The sequence below is a fragment of the Poecilia reticulata genome, linkage group LG15 (genome assembly GCF_000633615.1).
Source record: "Poecilia reticulata strain Guanapo linkage group LG15, Guppy_female_1.0+MT, whole genome shotgun sequence".
In the NCBI taxonomy this organism is placed as follows: Eukaryota; Metazoa; Chordata; class Actinopteri; order Cyprinodontiformes; family Poeciliidae; genus Poecilia; species Poecilia reticulata.
The window spans coordinates 20,492,053-20,509,615 of NC_024345.1; the positions used below are offsets into that span (position 1 = coordinate 20,492,053).

The 17,563-nt window shown below is 39.6% G+C and overlaps 2 protein-coding genes across 3 annotated transcripts; one reads left to right on the forward strand and one right to left on the reverse strand.

Moving 5' to 3' along the window:
- The first annotated feature begins 96 nt into the window (after window positions 1-96).
- pla2g12b (phospholipase A2, group XIIB) lies at window positions 97-4,725 on the forward strand. Of its 2 annotated transcripts, none has more exons than XM_008429955.2 (4): window positions 97-1,457; window positions 1,908-1,996; window positions 2,926-3,091; window positions 3,189-4,725. In XM_008429955.2, exons 1-4 carry the CDS (start codon window positions 968-970, stop codon window positions 3,305-3,307), a joined length of 864 nt encoding a protein of 287 aa, XP_008428177.1. In that variant the 5' UTR covers window positions 97-967; the 3' UTR covers window positions 3,308-4,725. The 2 variants fall into 2 exon arrangements, with proteins under 2 accessions (XP_008428177.1, XP_008428178.1); XM_008429956.2 differs by having other exon boundaries at window positions 1,908-1,984.
- oit3 (oncoprotein induced transcript 3) lies at window positions 4,624-17,407 on the reverse strand. Its single transcript, XM_008429954.1, has 9 exons — window positions 17,326-17,407; window positions 12,104-12,478; window positions 11,500-11,601; window positions 9,340-9,462; window positions 9,134-9,256; window positions 7,458-7,618; window positions 6,964-7,376; window positions 5,074-5,173; window positions 4,624-4,938 (listed from the first exon to the last, which is right to left on the reverse strand). The coding sequence occupies exons 1-9, from the start codon at window positions 17,396-17,398 to the stop codon at window positions 4,786-4,788; spliced, it is 1,623 nt and encodes a 540-aa protein (XP_008428176.1). The 5' UTR covers window positions 17,399-17,407; the 3' UTR covers window positions 4,624-4,785.
- Window positions 17,408-17,563: the final 156 nt, after the last annotated feature.

Genomic DNA, 17,563 nt, shown 5'->3' on the forward strand with positions numbered 1-17,563 from the left:
TGGAAATATCCTAGGGATGTGACTTCAGAGCTGTTTTTGCTTTTATGTCCTACTTTGATGTTCTTCACATAAGTTTTAGTATTAGACATTTGGCACTTTCCATGTTATTTGAATAGCCGAAGCAGACACGTTTGTCAGTGTTAACAGGAAATTACACAATAAAAACACGGAGTAAAGAAACTTAAACATTGGCGCATTTTCACCGATATAATAAACCTGCGTGTAAATGTGTGAACAAGTGACAGCTGTACCTTGTGGCAGGAGTTTAATTTTCTTCACAAACACAAGAGGGCAGCAGAGGAACGTGATAAAAGTCCAATACTGGACAGATTTGAGCAGTCGCCTAATACTTTCAGTGGCTTTGCTCCGGTTTTGTTTATTAGTTTCTAGCTTCATTTCAATTCTGTTATGGTTCTTTATTAGGTACACTTAAAGCTGCTCTTGAAAAGATAAAACCGACCTACTTCCTATTTTCCCAATGGAAATGATAATTTTATGCTTGCCTCTGTTTACATTCTGTGCTGAGTTGTCAGACTGTGACCTTTATCAAAACCAGTAAGGATAGTTTGAGGTTTGTGATGTCTTGAGAAAGGTCACGGCGGGGTTGGTGGGGTATTAAAAGAAATACAAAGAGCATTTTCCTCTAGTTTCCATGTGACTCAAATGGTGAAAATCTACTTAAAACTTCATGACTAAAAACTGAGGAAAAAATAATCAAAGACGTGTTACAGAATGACTAAAAATGAGAGAATTAGCCGAATTTAAGCGACCTTTCTATGTGCTGATATGCTCGGACTTTTACCCCTGATATGACAGAGTGCCTTGCTGTCGACAAGAACCTAATCAAAGGTCAAAGTCTGCACTCAGGCTAACAGAGTCAGTGAGAACTAAGCTTTGGGATGTCCCTCACCGTCTGAGCTCTTCCTTCGTTTGAAACCTGACTGAAGACTACAGCTAGCTGACGAACATGTTGCCCCGGACTGCGGCCCTGTTCCTCCTCTGTGCGTCTACAGGAATGTGTGCCACCTTGGGATACTTCCAGACTGAAACCTTGGAGGACGGGGAAGTTGCTACTGTTGTCGCTCAAGCTGCCCCTCTAGATTCTGCTTTTGACGACAAAATATTTGGAGCAGATAACTCAGGACTAGACCTACCTGAAGTCCAAGTCCAAGAGCCAGAAACAGACAAGGATAAGCCCGATGGAGTCTCTGCCGCTATGGAAGGGTTTGCAAAGAAAGCCGTTACTCAGGACCAACCTCCACCTGAAGAGGAGGCCAATGAGATCAGGCCAGTCCAGACAAACAAGGCCTCCAATAAACCCCAGGCACAAGAAGAAGCAAGCAGCTGGAGTCTCAACTCCATCAGGGACAGTTTCCAGACGGTGCACGGATACTTCGACTCCCTGGTGGAGCTGGTCGGGGGACACAACGGTGTCTGTCAGTACCGCTGCCGATATGGTAAAGATGAATCTTGCACTTTCACTGCATATTAGCTTTGGTGCACCAAGTGGTCACGGTGTTGCCGATACTGTTTACTGAACAAAAAATGCAGATTTAAGGAATCCCCAAAAACTGTCCTTATGGTTTACTTTGATCATACATAGTCAACATGTTTTGTCCTGAATTAAAAAGGATTCGTTGCAGGGCGTGGGTCCTTTCTGTTACGCAATCAGTGCACAGAAGTTGCGTCACATCTGACAGCAGAGATTTACAGTAGCGCTGTGATTGGGGGGGGGGTGTTTGATTACAAATGTTGTCTAACAAATCTCTGAGGTCTTCATGAATCATCTCTACATAAGATCAGCTGCAGATGTTCTCAAACAGATGTTGCATGACGCCTGACAGAGATCTGTAACAAACGTCTGGGGCCTTCACAGAACAGCCGTGTTCATTCTTATTCTTCCACAGGAGCACTCCCACTTCCTCGGCCCGGATACAAGCATCAAGAACCCAACGGCTGCAGCTCGTCTCTGGTGGGCTTCCAGGTGAATGCTGCTGTAGGTGGCCTGCTCATAGCACCATCAGCAACAACAATTATCTGAGTATTTTCCACCTTCAATGTTTTTTTAGGTTTTTTTGTAAAAAGGGACGGAAAAATCTGACGGCCTTCCGTCACTTATTTTATTTAAATCAATATGACGGCATATTATATGGCCATTGTGTGTGTGTGTGTATATATATATATATGTGTGTGTGTGTGTGTGTGTGTGTGTGTGTGCGTGTGTGTGTGTGTGTGTGTGTGCAGGAAAAGTAAAGACAAAAATTGGAAAGGAAAAAGTTAAAATTTTTTAGATTAATCTCAGAAATTTTCCAGAAAAAACGTGGGACATTTCTGAGTCTCAAAAGTTGAAAATTTTAAACTTTTGAAATTCAGAAATGTTCATAATTTTTCTAGAGAATTTCTAAGGTTTTTTGGTGGAAATTTTATACACATAAGTAAACAACTTAAGAGCAGGTACGTTGAGCTTGTACAATTGTTTTAAGGGACCACTTGGTGCAGACGGTTTCAATTTTACGCACAGAGAAGACCACTAAAATCAATCAACATTTCCGTCAGAGCATCACCTATGATCTGCTGTGGGATTATTCTCATGCTCACAGGATTAGGTAACGTTCAGCAAGTCTTGCCGACTTCTGATCACTTCAATAAGTGAATTATTACCCTATTTCAAAACTTTGTCAGAGAAAAAGTTGAATGTATTCATCTTGATGATGACACAACGTGAATTATCTGTTCAGTTTATTGAACATTAAGCAGAATGAAAATTAAATGGAACCATTTTAAAAATTGAGTGGCAAAAATAAACATGATAGGATTTTTTTGACACCATCAGTCAATGAAAAACTCTAGCGTGACTTCTGGTAACCACAACAGAACCCTGTGCACTGGTGAACCAAATTGACATTTAGCTCTCTTTTACACCAGCTTGACGTGGGAATCCCTGCTATGACAAGGTGCTGCAACCAGCTGGATGTGTGCTACGACACTTGCGATGTGAACAAGTATGACTGTGATGCCAAGTTTCGCTCGTGCCTCCATGACATCTGCTCTGACCTGAAGAAGAGTCTGGGGTTTGTGTCCAAAGTGCAAGGTGAGATTTTTGCAAAAAAAAACTTTGGTTTTGTTTATTAAAATAACCACCAGGAAGGAGTTACAAAAAAAATATTGATGTATTTTCCTTCCATCAGCTTGTGAATCAATGGCAGACGCCCTCTACAACACAGTGTGGACTCTGGGCTGCAGGCCTTACATGAACAGCCAGAGGGCATCGTGCATCTGCGAGGGAGAGGAGAAAGATGAACTGTAACGCAGAACACTGTGGTCCACTCCTCTATATATTTCAAAGATAACAGAGTCATGGACATTTCCACATATTACAACAAGAGAAGACACTTCTCAAGAGAGCCCTCTTAAAGGAGTAGTTCAGAATATATGAAGTGGAGGTCAACTGAGAGGCTATGAGCAGTTAATAGCGTTAGGCGTCTTCATTTTGCATGAATTCAGATTAGATGAAGCTAACAGCTAGCCTGAAAACGGCCAAGACCAAAACAGAAAAATTTATCTCATAAAACAATTTCAGTCTCCAAAGCTATTGCTATTTGATGAAACTCTTAATAGTTCCCCGTTTTTGAAAGGTGTCATAAATCCTCAGAGCTATGGAAAGCTAACGGCTAGCTAACTAGGGTGCTCTTATCTTAGTTGAACAATTTAAGCTAATAATGCTTCAATCAGTATAATGCTAACCAGACTTTCACAGGCACAGCAAGGAGAGTTAAGCAGGCAAGATATTAACTGCTTATAACAGAATCATGGAAAAATATGAACTATCCCTTTAAGATTTAGAGATGTGGAAATTAAAAAGATGTAAATGGGGAATTCAGTGATTCAGAAAATGTATTAATACAGGGTTCAAACAGACATTGTGAGTCTGAAGATGGCCTTCAGCATCTGCATTAATTGCTTATGCATATTTACCTCCTCATCGTAGGTCAAATTTTGGTTTCTATGACTCCATTACCATAAATTACTTGATGACTCCAAACAAAACACCTGATATGAAAATGAGAAGAAGATTTTGGTCGGATTAATTCCCTCTCGATTGAAATTTCAAGATAATAACTGGAGTGCAAGCGGCACAGCGTTGTGCGCAGCCATCTAAAATTTCTCAGAGCTTCAAGACCAAGTCGAATGCCTACTACAGCACATAGTTTAATTTATTTTTTTTACTTTCCATTTAATTTGAACTTAAATGACAACATTACCTATAGATTAGCTTCCAGAGTGATGAGCCATGTGCATTATTACCGACGCGCATCTCTGCTGGCCTGCAGTAATGTCTGACATGCTCCCAGTGCTTTGATTAAGCTCAGCAAATGAGTCAAAATGCATCAGCGGAAGGGCCGTGTATTTTCCAAGTTAATGATGGTATGAAATTTAAACTAGTCCGAGTCTCGAAGTTGCAATCAATCCAGAGAAAATGTCCTAACAGTGACATCCTGATAAACATCTGCTGTGCTGTGGGCCCAGCCATCAGGTTTGTAATGGGGCTGTCAATCATTATAATGTCAGTAATACAGCTGTGAGACACTGAAGCTTGGAAGAATATGTGTATTCTGTGTGTACGTGTATTTATGTGTGTAGGACTTTAAAGGGACAGTGCAATGGACTGTATGTCTGCATCTATTTGGTGCTTTAACTACCAAATAAACTGAAATGGTCACCTCATTTGCAAGAGTAATTTATGTGCTGGCATATTTTTCTGCTGGTTGTTTTAGAGACACTCGTCTAAGGCAGGATGTAAATAGGTCCTGTGTTCAATGTTTGCTTTTGCTGATTGTTTCTAATCCAAATCTCCCGTCGTGCACGTCCACGGCAGCGCTGGGCGCAGCGGGTGTCTCCTGCCCCGCACACCAACACCCGACAGTGGAGGAACACTTGCTGCAGAAAAAGGAAGCCATATTGTTTTTCGAGGCAAATGGCATCTTATGCCGGTAATTCATTGCAGTCTGTTTCTACAGTACAGAGCAACTCACACATTCACCAGCTGGCTCCCAGCATGCTAGATTTACTTACTTGGCTGTCCTTGCCAATGAACTTGAAGACGGGGACGTGGTAATGCTTGGAGAGCTGGTCCTTTGATGAATACTGTGTCACCGTTTCATCGGAGATGCATCTGAGTGAGAAAAACGGAGTCAGAAAAGCAGTGGATGTTTGGCCACAGCACCTGCTCATCCATATGTGTTTTTAAAGGCAGTTCGTCAGCATCAGCTGTCCTAATCTAGAGAAACCCGCAGATAGCAAATACACAAAGAATTTCCTGAAAGAAACTGGGAGAATAACCAGAGGATCAAGTGAAAAGGAATGAGAGAGAAATTAATAAATACTGGGAGTGTGAATGTTGGAACAATGAACCAGGATGACTACTAACAGGTTGCAGGGGAGAGGGGAGAGAGAAAACGGCACAGGGGCCGAGGGAGAGTACACAACAGAGGAACTAGAAAAATAAATCTGGCACTAAAGAATGACTCAACATAATGAACCTAATAAGACCAGATTACTAGACCAAAGAATTAAACATGGTAAACTAGAATCACTAAGACAGACTGAAGGAAATTAAAACAGGCACAAGGATGATCAAAGGAAGACACTAAGGAACACAGAATAACAATGAAACTAGAATTTTATTTCATCTTTTTCTGGACTACTTTTTGTCTTGAAAAAAATAGAATATCTTAGGAGTAAATCAAACCCCCACCACTGCCAGTCAAAACAACCTGAGATCCTAACAGAATCTGGTTAAGATCTTCTGTGATTGTACATATTGTACAAAAGCTCAATCTTTTTCTCAGAAGACCCAAACACACAGATCCAATTACACTCCCATTAGAGTTTAGGAAACAACCAACATTTAAATTTATGATGGTGAGACAGAAAACGCTTTTTTACTGAGACTTGTTGCTGCATTTCTCCAACTGTAAACTCAGTGTAAGACGATGACTCTCCAAAAACACACACACACACACAACTATATATTTTTATGGCTTTTCGCACATACGAATAGTGCCAATAAATTATTAGCATTTTAAGTAACCATAAATCTAATTGAATTATGCAGCTGTCCTGCTGGTGCCAGTGCAGCAGCAAACGGAAAATTCACACTGAAACTTAAAAGTGATAGGACTTTAAATTTTTCTAGCTCCAGCTTTCATGTTTTCACTCCATGTTCGCCAGTCTGTGGCGGTGGGTGCCTTTCATTTTACATTGCTTTGAAGAAGTTTGGGTTCTTGGTCCTGCAGCTGTCAGGCATCCAGCGAGGTTTTGGTGAAGCCAGAGCCGATTCTGTGACTCTTGCAGGACTAAATGTAAATCTGATCCTAACCCCAATCAGCTGTTTTCACAGTCTTCTCCTTCATAAACAGCTGATTTTCTACTTCCTGTTTTTACAGATTTTATTTTTTTCAAATTATTTTTCAAATTTTATTTCAAATATCCTTTTTAGATTATATATTTTTTTCATTTTTGTAAAATTTTAATCTGAATAAGTAAAATAAATAAAATCTGAAAAAATCGTGAACTGAATTAATGTAGGTTTAAATATTGTTTAAACAATATAAATTACCCTCAAAATGAAATTTTTGAGTAAGAATTGTTACAAAGTTTCATTTTTGAAATGCATTCTTTTTTCCTTTGTTCTTTTCTTGCATTAATATTAAAACAACTTTAGTTTCGATCTGCATTTAAGTTACTTTCTGAAGTATGACTAATTCAAGTTAAGTAACATAAATTTGGTTTCTTTAATATAATATTATTAACTAAACCTTGTGAAATAATAAATATAGAATATAAAGATTTTTTGGGGGGGAAAAAATCATGTACAACAGAACAATACATACGGATGAAAAGCATAGTTAAAGTCTTTAGCTGTTTCAGGCTAAATAAATAACAAATAGATCAAATATTCACCCATCTTTGATGAGGTAATACTTCAGGGCCTGGTCGGCTTTGGGTCCTGGAGTAGCGAAACAGCTCTCCACCAGGACCGAGAGGCCCTCCACTCTCTCCTTTGGCTCCACCCCAAAGAACAGCGAGTCGTGCAGGTGGAGCTGCGGCGGGCTGCGGTACGGCTCAGAGAACTCTGCGTTCTTGAACAGCTCCAAGTTGAACCCAAAGACGCCCTCGCTGTGGCTCTCCAGCTCCAAGGCCGAGCCCTGCAGAGTTGCCTGGTACCCGTCCGACACCTGGTACTCCCTCGGGAACTCGCATGTCACCGGGAGCAGTAACTTGCCGGTTCGGACTATTAAGTCCCTGCTGCTGCCGGGGATGCTCTGCGGCAGGCCCGTCACCAGGTTGGTCCCAACTATCTTGTTTTCCGTCACCTGGGAGGAAGCGTTTTTTTAGCCTTCACCTTTCACCTTTTGACCCTGCGTACTCTTAGAGTGTAAAGCAAAGCAGCTGACCTTCACCACCGTGCCACAGGTTTTGAGGCTGAAGCTCAGGTTGATGTGGGTGCCATTGGAGACTCCTCGGCAGGAAGAGTTTGACAGCGAAAGCTCCAGACCTCCAACGAGGTCTTTAGGAACGGACACCGTAATTGAGCTGGGATCACACCGGACTGGCACTGGGTGAGAATGAGAGGAGTCATATTCTCTCATTGTTCCCCACAATGACATAAAATCATGCAAATATACACACAATATAAACTATACTTTCCCAAAACTAAGAGAATTTTCTGTAACTTTCTGAAACTTACCTGAAATGCTGCAGGCACTCTTCTTGAAAATAACCCGGTGCTTTGCTCAAACGTACCTGAAACCTACAGAGTGAAGTGCCAGATCTCACCAGGTACTTTCCTAGAAGTGTCCTGCAATTTATTGCTACTTCTCTGGAACTTACAGTCAGAGGTTGATAGTAACTAGTCACATTTATTTGAATAACGTTTTGGAAAAAAAAATCTTCTAGGAGAAGTTTTACAACAATGTACTCTTATTTTTACTTGATTAACATTATCATGAAGTATTGCTACTCTTATTTGAGTAAAACTCCTGGATACTCTACCCTCTCTGAGTATAACTTTACTCTAAGAAGAACAGAGATATTTTAGCTAACAATGCATCAAATATTCACTTCCTGCTAAAGAGCCCCCTGGTGGTTGAAGAAAAAGCCGCAACGGGCTGTAAGCCGCATGGTTCAAAGGGTGTGGAAAAAAGTAGCGGCTTATAGTCCGAAAAGTACTGTAGTTATTTGTATAGTATTGTTGTCATTTTAGTCTTCGAATTACCAGAATTTTGCAGAATTTAATATTTTTGTCAGATTAAATCACAGTAAAATATTAAGTCAGATTTACAATCAGTCACTCAGTACTTGTGTAAGTTGTTTTCTTTCGTTTTTTGTGTGTGTTTTTTGTTTCATTTCCCACCAAATACTTAATCACTCTTGGTTGAGTAATTACTTTGAGAGTTACATCTACTTGAGTATTATTTGGATACTCTACATTTTTTTTTACCAGTTACTTTCCTGGAGCTTCCAATGTAAGTTATTTCCTAAAACCATCAAACGTTTTTCATGCACTCGCAGCATTAATTTCCCAGAACTTAAATGGTTCTTACTTTGAACTTTCTTGGTCATTTACCTGAAACTTTCAATGTACATTCTTTTACCTTTTAGAGAACTTACTAGTTAACTTCCTGGAACTTACTGGGTACTTTCACATGCTGGACTGCATTATGACGTGACATGCGATACTTTACAGTATTCATAGGACTTATTGAGTACTTTCCTCAACCTTATTAGGTACTTTTAGGGACTGAACAGTAATATAAAGTGGCACAAAATGTGGGACTTTTCCAGAAATTATCTGGTAAATCACAGGAAAGCTCCTAGTAAGTTCTGGAAAGTAATATTATATGTGATAATAAGCAAAATGTCCAGAAACAAAAAGCTTAATGTGGGTGTAATATTTTCTTTAAAATGGTAAAGTAGTTAAAGACGAGCTATTATAAAAACGATCACAGATTAAATGTAACTGTTATTGCCGTTGGAAATGCTTTTTATCTGTTTGACCCCTGGAGACAAATAAAAGCATGTGTCTACTCTTTATCTAAAACATCTACCTGCTTCACACACAGGCACCCACCCTGGCATGTGCTTTTATCTTCTCCCAGCTCCAGCCCTCGGGGACAGCTGCACTGATAGGAGTTTCGCATCTGGGAGCAGACGTGGCTGCATCCTCCGTTGTTGACGTGACAACCCGCAATCTCTGCAGAGGACAAGGAACGAGGAAAGTAGTGAGAATGCAAAGCTGGTTCCTGTTTCATTACCTCAGTGTGGAGTGTCATATACCTCTGCAGTTGCGTCCGTCCTCGTCCAGCACGCGTCCTCGTCCGCACTCACAGCGCCACGAACCCTTGGTGTTCACACACGCCTCGGCACAGCCGCCATTCTCTTTATCACACTCATTTACATCTGAACACAGGAGACGCAGAGCCTATAGTCAGATACTATCTTCAGATGAGTCTTGTTTTTATCCACCGAGCCGCAGATGGGTGGAGTTTATCACCTCCGGGCAATACATTTTCAATTTTCATAGATGATGATAGATGGGCTTTAGAATGGAGCTTATAATGCAGAGAGGAGGCCGGTGAAGAAATAATGACATATGGAATAAGAGCGAAGAGTAATGTGGGAGTGCAGGGGGAGAGTGGACGGAGTGAGGATGGAGAAAGTCATTTTCAGAAAGCCTGATTGGGTTTATGAGTGACTGATGAGATAATGGCAGTTTGTAGGTTTATGGGCTCCCACACATTGGACAGATGCATAAACCTTCTGCGTGACATCAGAGGACATCACGCTCGTTCATCATTTTTAATAGAGACTCTGACCTTAGTCAAACTTTTAAATGGATGCATCTGAAAAGTTGTCAGGTTTTATTATGTAAACGGACTGGACTGGCATAGCTTTTAATCCCAGTTATTCACTGAGAACAACCAAGAGAAATAGAAAACGTAAATACTTTTTAAACATTGTTATTTTGGGTTACTCTTAGCAAGGTTTTAGCACTTTTAAAAATGCTAATTTTTGAGTTGCATTTCTGGCAATGCAGATCAAAATAATAACTAGAAACCCATCAATTCACAGTCCTTTTACTGTGTTAAATGAAAACAACAGGAATAGGATGTAAGAAAATAGAAGACAAGTGTTTCCTTGTATTATGATGCTGTCAAGGTGTGAGCGCTCTCTGCTAATATGGATAAAAAGCAAATAAAAACATTTGTGGCATGGAAACTAACTGTATAAATGCAGCATTATTTTGTGGTCCAAATAAACGTCATGAAAGAGGCATGAAAAGAAAATCTTCATGCATTTAAACAATTATTTTTTTCAGGATGAAATTGTTATATAATATACTTCAGTGGTTTTTTTAGGTGCATAAGTTTGAATTGGTTTTGAAGTAAATATTGTGTGAAATAACTACATACACCACCACTAATATCTGGTTATATGTTTGCTGGTTGCAGAGGAACCACTCTTCTTTTGTAGCTAAGGTTCTGCCATAATTCTGGCTCAACATTTGACAATTTTTTTTATCAGTATTAGTTGAGCTGTTTTAAATTGTTTTACCTTTGCAGGGTTGTCTTGCGTTGTTCTAGTAGTTTTATCTCAGCTTGCTTAAGATATTCCAAAATTATACTTTATGACCTCAGGCAAATCATAATCTGGAAGAGCAGTGAACCCACTTTTACTTAAACAATAAGCAGACGTTTTGCAGGGAAAATGCATAAAAACACATCAATAACACCTCATCATGATCCAACTAATGGACATTAGGGGTGTAAGTTTATTAGCATGCATGTTTAAACTTAGATTGCTTGTGTGTTACAGAAACCCCCCGTGCTTTCAAACTTGTCTGTTTTTAAGAATCATAAAAGTTGTTACTTTGTGGGGAAAAAATCTGTTTGAATAAAATACTTAAAGCTCAAAATCAATATGCCATTCACTCGTATGATGAACATCTGACCAGAACTGCAGTTCAGAACTTGATACTTGTACTTAACATTTCTGTTGAGGGATGAAAGTAAAATTAAAAAATAAAATAAAATCTTTCGGCAGCAATTTAAAAATGAATAAAAGTATACGTTTTTATTTTTTATTTTTGCAGGAATGATGCATTAAAAAAGGTCTCACAAATGTTTGTTTTTTTTCAAATCCAGTTTTTGTTTTTCTCATTTATCTTTTTCTATTTACTCCACTTTTCCAGTGAAGAGAGAAATTGACCATTTGACATAACCATTAAATACAGTCAACACAGAGAAACAAGCAGCTCGTTCAAAAACATAAAGGGGGTTTGTCAAAACAAGCGGGAGCTCAACCAGAATTCAATATGATTGATTGACTTGTTATTGTTTTTCCTCAAACATTTCCTGCTCATCTGTTTTCAGTGTCCCCTGGTTTATCTCTGCCTTCTGCACAGCTTATCTCTTCCCTCCTCCCCGCCTGTCTCACCCAAGCACGTCTGCCCGTCTGGTCCCAGGACAGTTCCCGGCGCACAGCGGCACTCACATCTGGGACTTTTGCAGTCCACCTCATCACAGATATCATAGAAATCTGCACAAAACACGCAAAAATAACATCAGCCAAAATGAAAATGCCCCCTAAACAAGCAGGAAAAAAACTGTCACTCTGTTGTGAAAGTATGAGACCAATCATTTGTGAAAAAATCGAACTCCTCTGCCTTCTCCCACCCAGTACTCCCAGTGCTAACTACAGAACCAACCAATCAAAGCCAGGAGGAGGGTATTAGCGCTGTCAATCATGCTTGTGTAGCACTGCTCACACTCTCTCAACTGCTCTCTGCTATGCTCCAGCTCCTTCAGATAGCTAGTCTGCCATGAATGCTCAAGCTAGTCTTGTTTTTAACCAGGAGCAACACATTTCTTGAGACGGCAATAGTAGCTCAGGGAGGAGGTGGAGAAACTTAATTTTATCCAGATTATTCGTCTCATACACTGTCAGGACAGTTTTAATAAATATTAAAAAAAACATCTGTTTGTAAAAGTTACATTTGTAGCTTTAAGGAATCTGAACAACATCTGAGATGTTCTCTTACGGCCACAGTAAACGTGGAAGCAGACAGAAGGCCTAGGCAGGCGGTAGACAAAGTATCCTCCAGGACAGGCCTTCACATCAATGCTGGCGTTCCACTGGCAGCAGTTGTCCTTGAAGCTGGCGCAGACCGGCAGGGTCACAATCCCCTCATGGAGCTGCGGGTGGGTGCCGTTGAGCCAGACGGGGGCGTGGGTGCCGCAGTGGTTCTCAGAGATGCAGAAGGTAGGCATTGCGTCCCCGGCCATGCCAGTGAAGCGGTACCACTCCCCAGACATGTGGCTGTCACACAGGGGCACGCTGGACGACTGGTTGACGTGGAAGTCCGAGTTCCTCCAGGGTTCGTTCAAGCTGATGTAGGCAGAGCAGGGGTCAAGAGCTGAGAACAGGGGATGTGCAACATCAGAAACATACCAAGTGTGAGCAGAAACTTTGAAACTATTGCAGTCTGAAATAGCAACATCGTGTCCTTCAAGATAAGATATCAAAGGTGACCCATTATGCTTCCTAGAACAGGCTAGGATGTTTTGCTTGGGCTTTACAAAACATGTTCGGTACATTTTGTTGCACTAAATTGTTCTGAGACGGTGACATTTCAGTCCGGTTAGTTTTACTATTTTCAGAATGAGTTGTTTTAGGGCCTCTGGTCACTTTAAATCCAAATAAGCTGCTTGTGACCACATTCCTCAGTTTACATTCCCACATGAAAATGGCTGCAAACAGATGTTCAACTATACAATCGTACATCTTCGAAAAGTAGAAGTGGAGCCTCCTGTGCAGCCAAGAAGAAAGCAGCAAGTTTTTTTCTGGATGGTAAGTCAACAACAAAACACTTGTCTTTTCCAGCCGCCATTGCGCAGCGCAGACAGCGGTAAAACCAGCTGACCAAACACCTAGCTTTGGTTGTTAGGTGGCGTGCAGAGCTCTGCTGGGGTTGCTAGGTAACAGGTTGGTGTTCTATTGGGTTGCTAGGTGAGGCGCCATGCCTGCTGACTTGTAATGTTATATTCAGAAGGCTTTTAAAACGGCTCATTTTCCAGACACCAAAAAATATTAAATTAATGCCAAAACCAGGTGGGCGTTTATTTTCTTGGGCTGATGTTAGAAGCAGCAGAAACCCAAACAGAAGAACAAAAACGTGCAAAATGTGGAAGAAATCAGAAAGATTTGAAAATGAGCAAAGTTACACTGACGTTGACATCAGATTTGAAGCTTTTTGAATTCAGCTGTGTCTAATTATTTGTTCTTGAGTTTTGGTCTGTCCTTGAGATTTTGTATTAACTGGTCTAAAACCAAACTTGATTATTTTTCACTGGACAGATTCGATTTAAAATACGATTTATGGCAGTATATTGTAGCCTTTTTTGTTAGGACCACCTGTGAAAAGCGCAATATGAGCGAAATTTCGCATTTCATTTTGCACTAATTGCAAATTTGCAAAATACAGTTGTGATTTGTTGAAAAAGTAACTGTAAATTGAGGTTCTTGTCTGTCTCAATAGTAATTGTTGAAATCTGTTTAGGGCATATCTACGTTTTTGATCCATTTTCAGGCCTGTTTATATCTTTGAATCAGGACAGGTGCGTGATGCTTGTCCCTTACTGTTAACCCGAAGTTTAAAGACAGCTGGCAGCATGTGGTCGATTCTCAATCCATCCTGTGAGTAGAGATTGATAAATACATCTAAAAAATAATTGTTTTTTTGTAATGCTCCCTTTTCCATAGAGTATCAAAGCTGCCATATTTGTATTCTCTGAGTTTTGGTCTGTCCTTGAGATTTCTGTATTAACATAATGCAGAGCGGCCGACCCGGTTTGAGTCCAGTCAGGGCTTCTGAAGGCTAAGGCTCATTTTTCACCAGCTTCCATCAGAGAGGCAGAATTTGACTCCCAGAAACTCAAAAACAGACTAGTGCTGCCCATTCCTTACAGCCATTAGCTTTCACTCTTGGCTGATTCTTATGATCCTTCCCTCAGCTTGGCTCTCTAACACTTTCCAAAGGTAATTTTCCAGTGCTGTGAGTTGTGGAGGCCACAGCCGTACTTTAATTCAGCTCCATTACAGTTGGATGGAAGACCGACATTTTGGAAATCAAATCTGTATTAGTGAGAAAATATGTCACTTTAATTTAGCTTAATGTGAAACTAGATGAGACTCTTAGCTATGATGTCCTCTCCTTTAATTACATCCGAATCTTAATTGATTTGAATATATTGTTCATGTACTTCAGGAAGTCACTTTAAAATGTAAAACTCATCCGTTATATAGATTTAATGTAGACAGGGTGACGAGTTTCAAGAGTTTATTCTTACTAATTTAGACGACTATTGCTAGCAGTGAATAAAAAAAAACTGTATTAAGAAAATCAAAATGTTGCATAAAATGAATAAAAACACAGTTTAGATTGAAATCGCTACCTGTACAATTATGGGGAAGACCTCTGACTTGACAATTGTCCACTAAACAGTCACTGAAAGTGGCTTTCATGAAAAGTGGAGTGGAAGAAAAAAATCTTGTGCACAAGCAACAAGTATTGACTGTTTGGTCACTTTGTATGTAATTATGACCATATCTGAGTTTCACTATTTGAATTGAAATATTGAAATAAATCACAATTTCAATGTTTTACTCTCCTCTGTTCCTTTCTACTCTGTCTTACTTAAATTCATTGGCATGCACCTGTAGTTTAGAGTCTCTGCTTTGCCATTAGCAAACATTATAACTCCCTCTAAACGATCTGTCCGGCTCGTTTGGATCCAGCCAAGATAAATGGAAACACGGGGTCAGGTGTGACTGAGGTAAAAGCCAATGAGCTGCCAACACAGCAGCTCTTTATTCTGAAATTTCCGTCTGCTTTCAGTTGTTTAGCTGAAAAGAAAAAAAGTGAAAGCTGTAAACAAAGTGCAGCAGAATAGTGAATAGTTTATCTCCACTCCATGTCCTCTCAGCACAGTAATTAAGAGGCAGATGCAAAACAAAGAAGACATGACAAGCGTGGGTAATGCGGGCGAGAGTGAGACTGTTAATGAGTTTGTAGAAGGAATGGAGAAACAGCAGGAGGTTGATCTGCTCAGCATCCTCAGAGACAAGATGGAGGCAGGGAACAGGTGACCTGGTAACACTTCACTGACAATCTGCTCACTCCGTTTTATCTTAACTATTTACAGTATTCAGTAAATGAGAGCAGCTGTATGTCCTGATGGGTCTAGTTTGTCAGATTTAAAGTAGCTTTTGAAAATGGACAACCTTTAAGAAGGTATTAAATATGTTTTTTATTATCACCAAACTTCTGTTTCTTATTGGTCTGATGTAATAGTTTAGTTTTAAATATGTTTTTATTACCGGTAAGTGGAAAAACATAATAATTAACAGATATAAAGTCTCTCAAACATTCATCTGTGTGTAATTAGGTGGGGATTAGCATTTTTTGCTGTCATCCTTCTCTCCTCTTATTGTTTAAATACATAAACAGTAACAGGATACACACAGCTGGCACTCTTTTTTTCAGATTTTTATTTGTAATTTAAACATTTATCCCTTTAACACCCAACTTAACAGCTGTGATACTTTATGTTTGGCCGTCACGTAAAAACGCACAAAGGTTACAGTTGCATTTTGTAATGTGTGGATTTAATTCAAATTACTTTCACTATATGTAAAGTTTGTCTACTAATATTTTTTTTGTTTCTCATGGAAAAAGTGAAATCTGAGATGTTTGTTCCTTTCAGAAGGAGTAAACATGAAAACAGCCTTTTATGGGATGAATGCGTGAACTAAACATGCAGCTTTTCTTGTCAGACCGTTCTTCTCATCTTTCGCCCCGGGGTAATAAAAAATACCCCCAACATTAACAACAATTTTTTCCTCTGCTGGAGACATACGACTGACCTGAAGTTCTCCGGTTCCAGCTGCACAGAAGCGGCTGAGCGCTGACTCATGAGGACGAATGCTAATGCGAGCATTAAATCTTCCAGATGGGGCCTGAACAACTGAGTTCGGATGAGTCTGAGTAGTGTTTATTTTTACCTTATTTATGTCTTCCTGCCTTGTTTTCATTAAAGTTTAGTTATTAATACTATAAAGCTGAAGATTGCTATGATTTCACAGCATCTGTATTTCAACCATTTCCTTCAGTTCTGGTATTCCTGGAAGAAATGTTCGTTTGTTATATGGATGATAATCTCTGGGTTTATTTCACTCAAGAAACGGACCGGAAAATGTATCATCATCAGAAATACTGAGATGGTTACTCTGTAAAAATCACAAAGTTAAAAGAATGCATACCCTGCATAAAATAAAATAAAAAATTTCCTTCACTGTCTGACAATAAATCAGTAATTTTCCTGCTTGAAGCCACTCAGCTCTAAAACCGTTTCTATTTATCAGGAAGAGAAGACAGAGCTTGTCTCACTACTTTGCAACCCAGACGTCGATGCCATTGCTTTGTTAGTTAACAACATTGAAGTTAACTACAATGCTACCTTTGTCATTTCAGAGAGTTTTACAGAAGTGTAAACACCATGGAAATGCAAAGCCAAAATGTGTGAATTAAAGCCAGAATATTTATTTTCAGCATCCAGAGTAAAATGAGTAGAGCACCACTGCTCTACAAAGAAGAAGGTATTACATCAAACGCTACATAAAAAGCCAGTTTACAGTTTTTTTTTTAAGATATAGAGCTCAATTTAGGAGGCAAGTCATGAGGTTTGATGAAACTAAACTGGACGTGTTTGGCCATAATGACTGTTACAAATTGTGTAAAGGAAGTGGGTTGCAAGTGTGAGATCAGAATTTTAACAGTGAAATAAAATGTAGGTGGCATCATGTTGTGTTTTGGTTTTGCTGCATAACCGATTGATGGACTTCAGAAAACAAGACGGCATCATGAGGAAAAAGTATTACATAGAAATATTAAAGAAATATCACAAGTGATCAGTAAGGATGTTAATATCAATGAATCAAATATACTGTATCACTATATTACGTACAACGTTGCTCACGTGAGAGAAAAATAGCGAGTTTATAAAGAGCGTGTAAATGTCTGCTTTCAAATCCACATATAGCAAATATTCATGCACTGGCCACTTTATAAAGGTTGCACATCTAAGGCTATAGGAGGTAATATACCGTGAGACTAGAGAAGCCATGTAATTTAGCTTTGCAGCAGAAGAAATGACTGAAACACGGCTGGTAAGATATAAACTCTTCACTGAACAATTCACTCACCTACACCTGCAAGTCCAAGAACCTCCTGCAGAAGATTGAGAATAACCAAGAGCATCATGGTGGATCGCTTCATCTGAGTTCTTCACTTAAATAAGTTTACTTCTCAGGTCTGTTTTAAATAGCTGCCTCTTATCTGTGTCATTTTGGAAATCCTCTTTCCCACCTTGAACTCTTGACCTTCCACTGGCCAAATCCTCCCATTGTTAGTCCTCTGTCCTCCTTCCTTCATTTACACTAG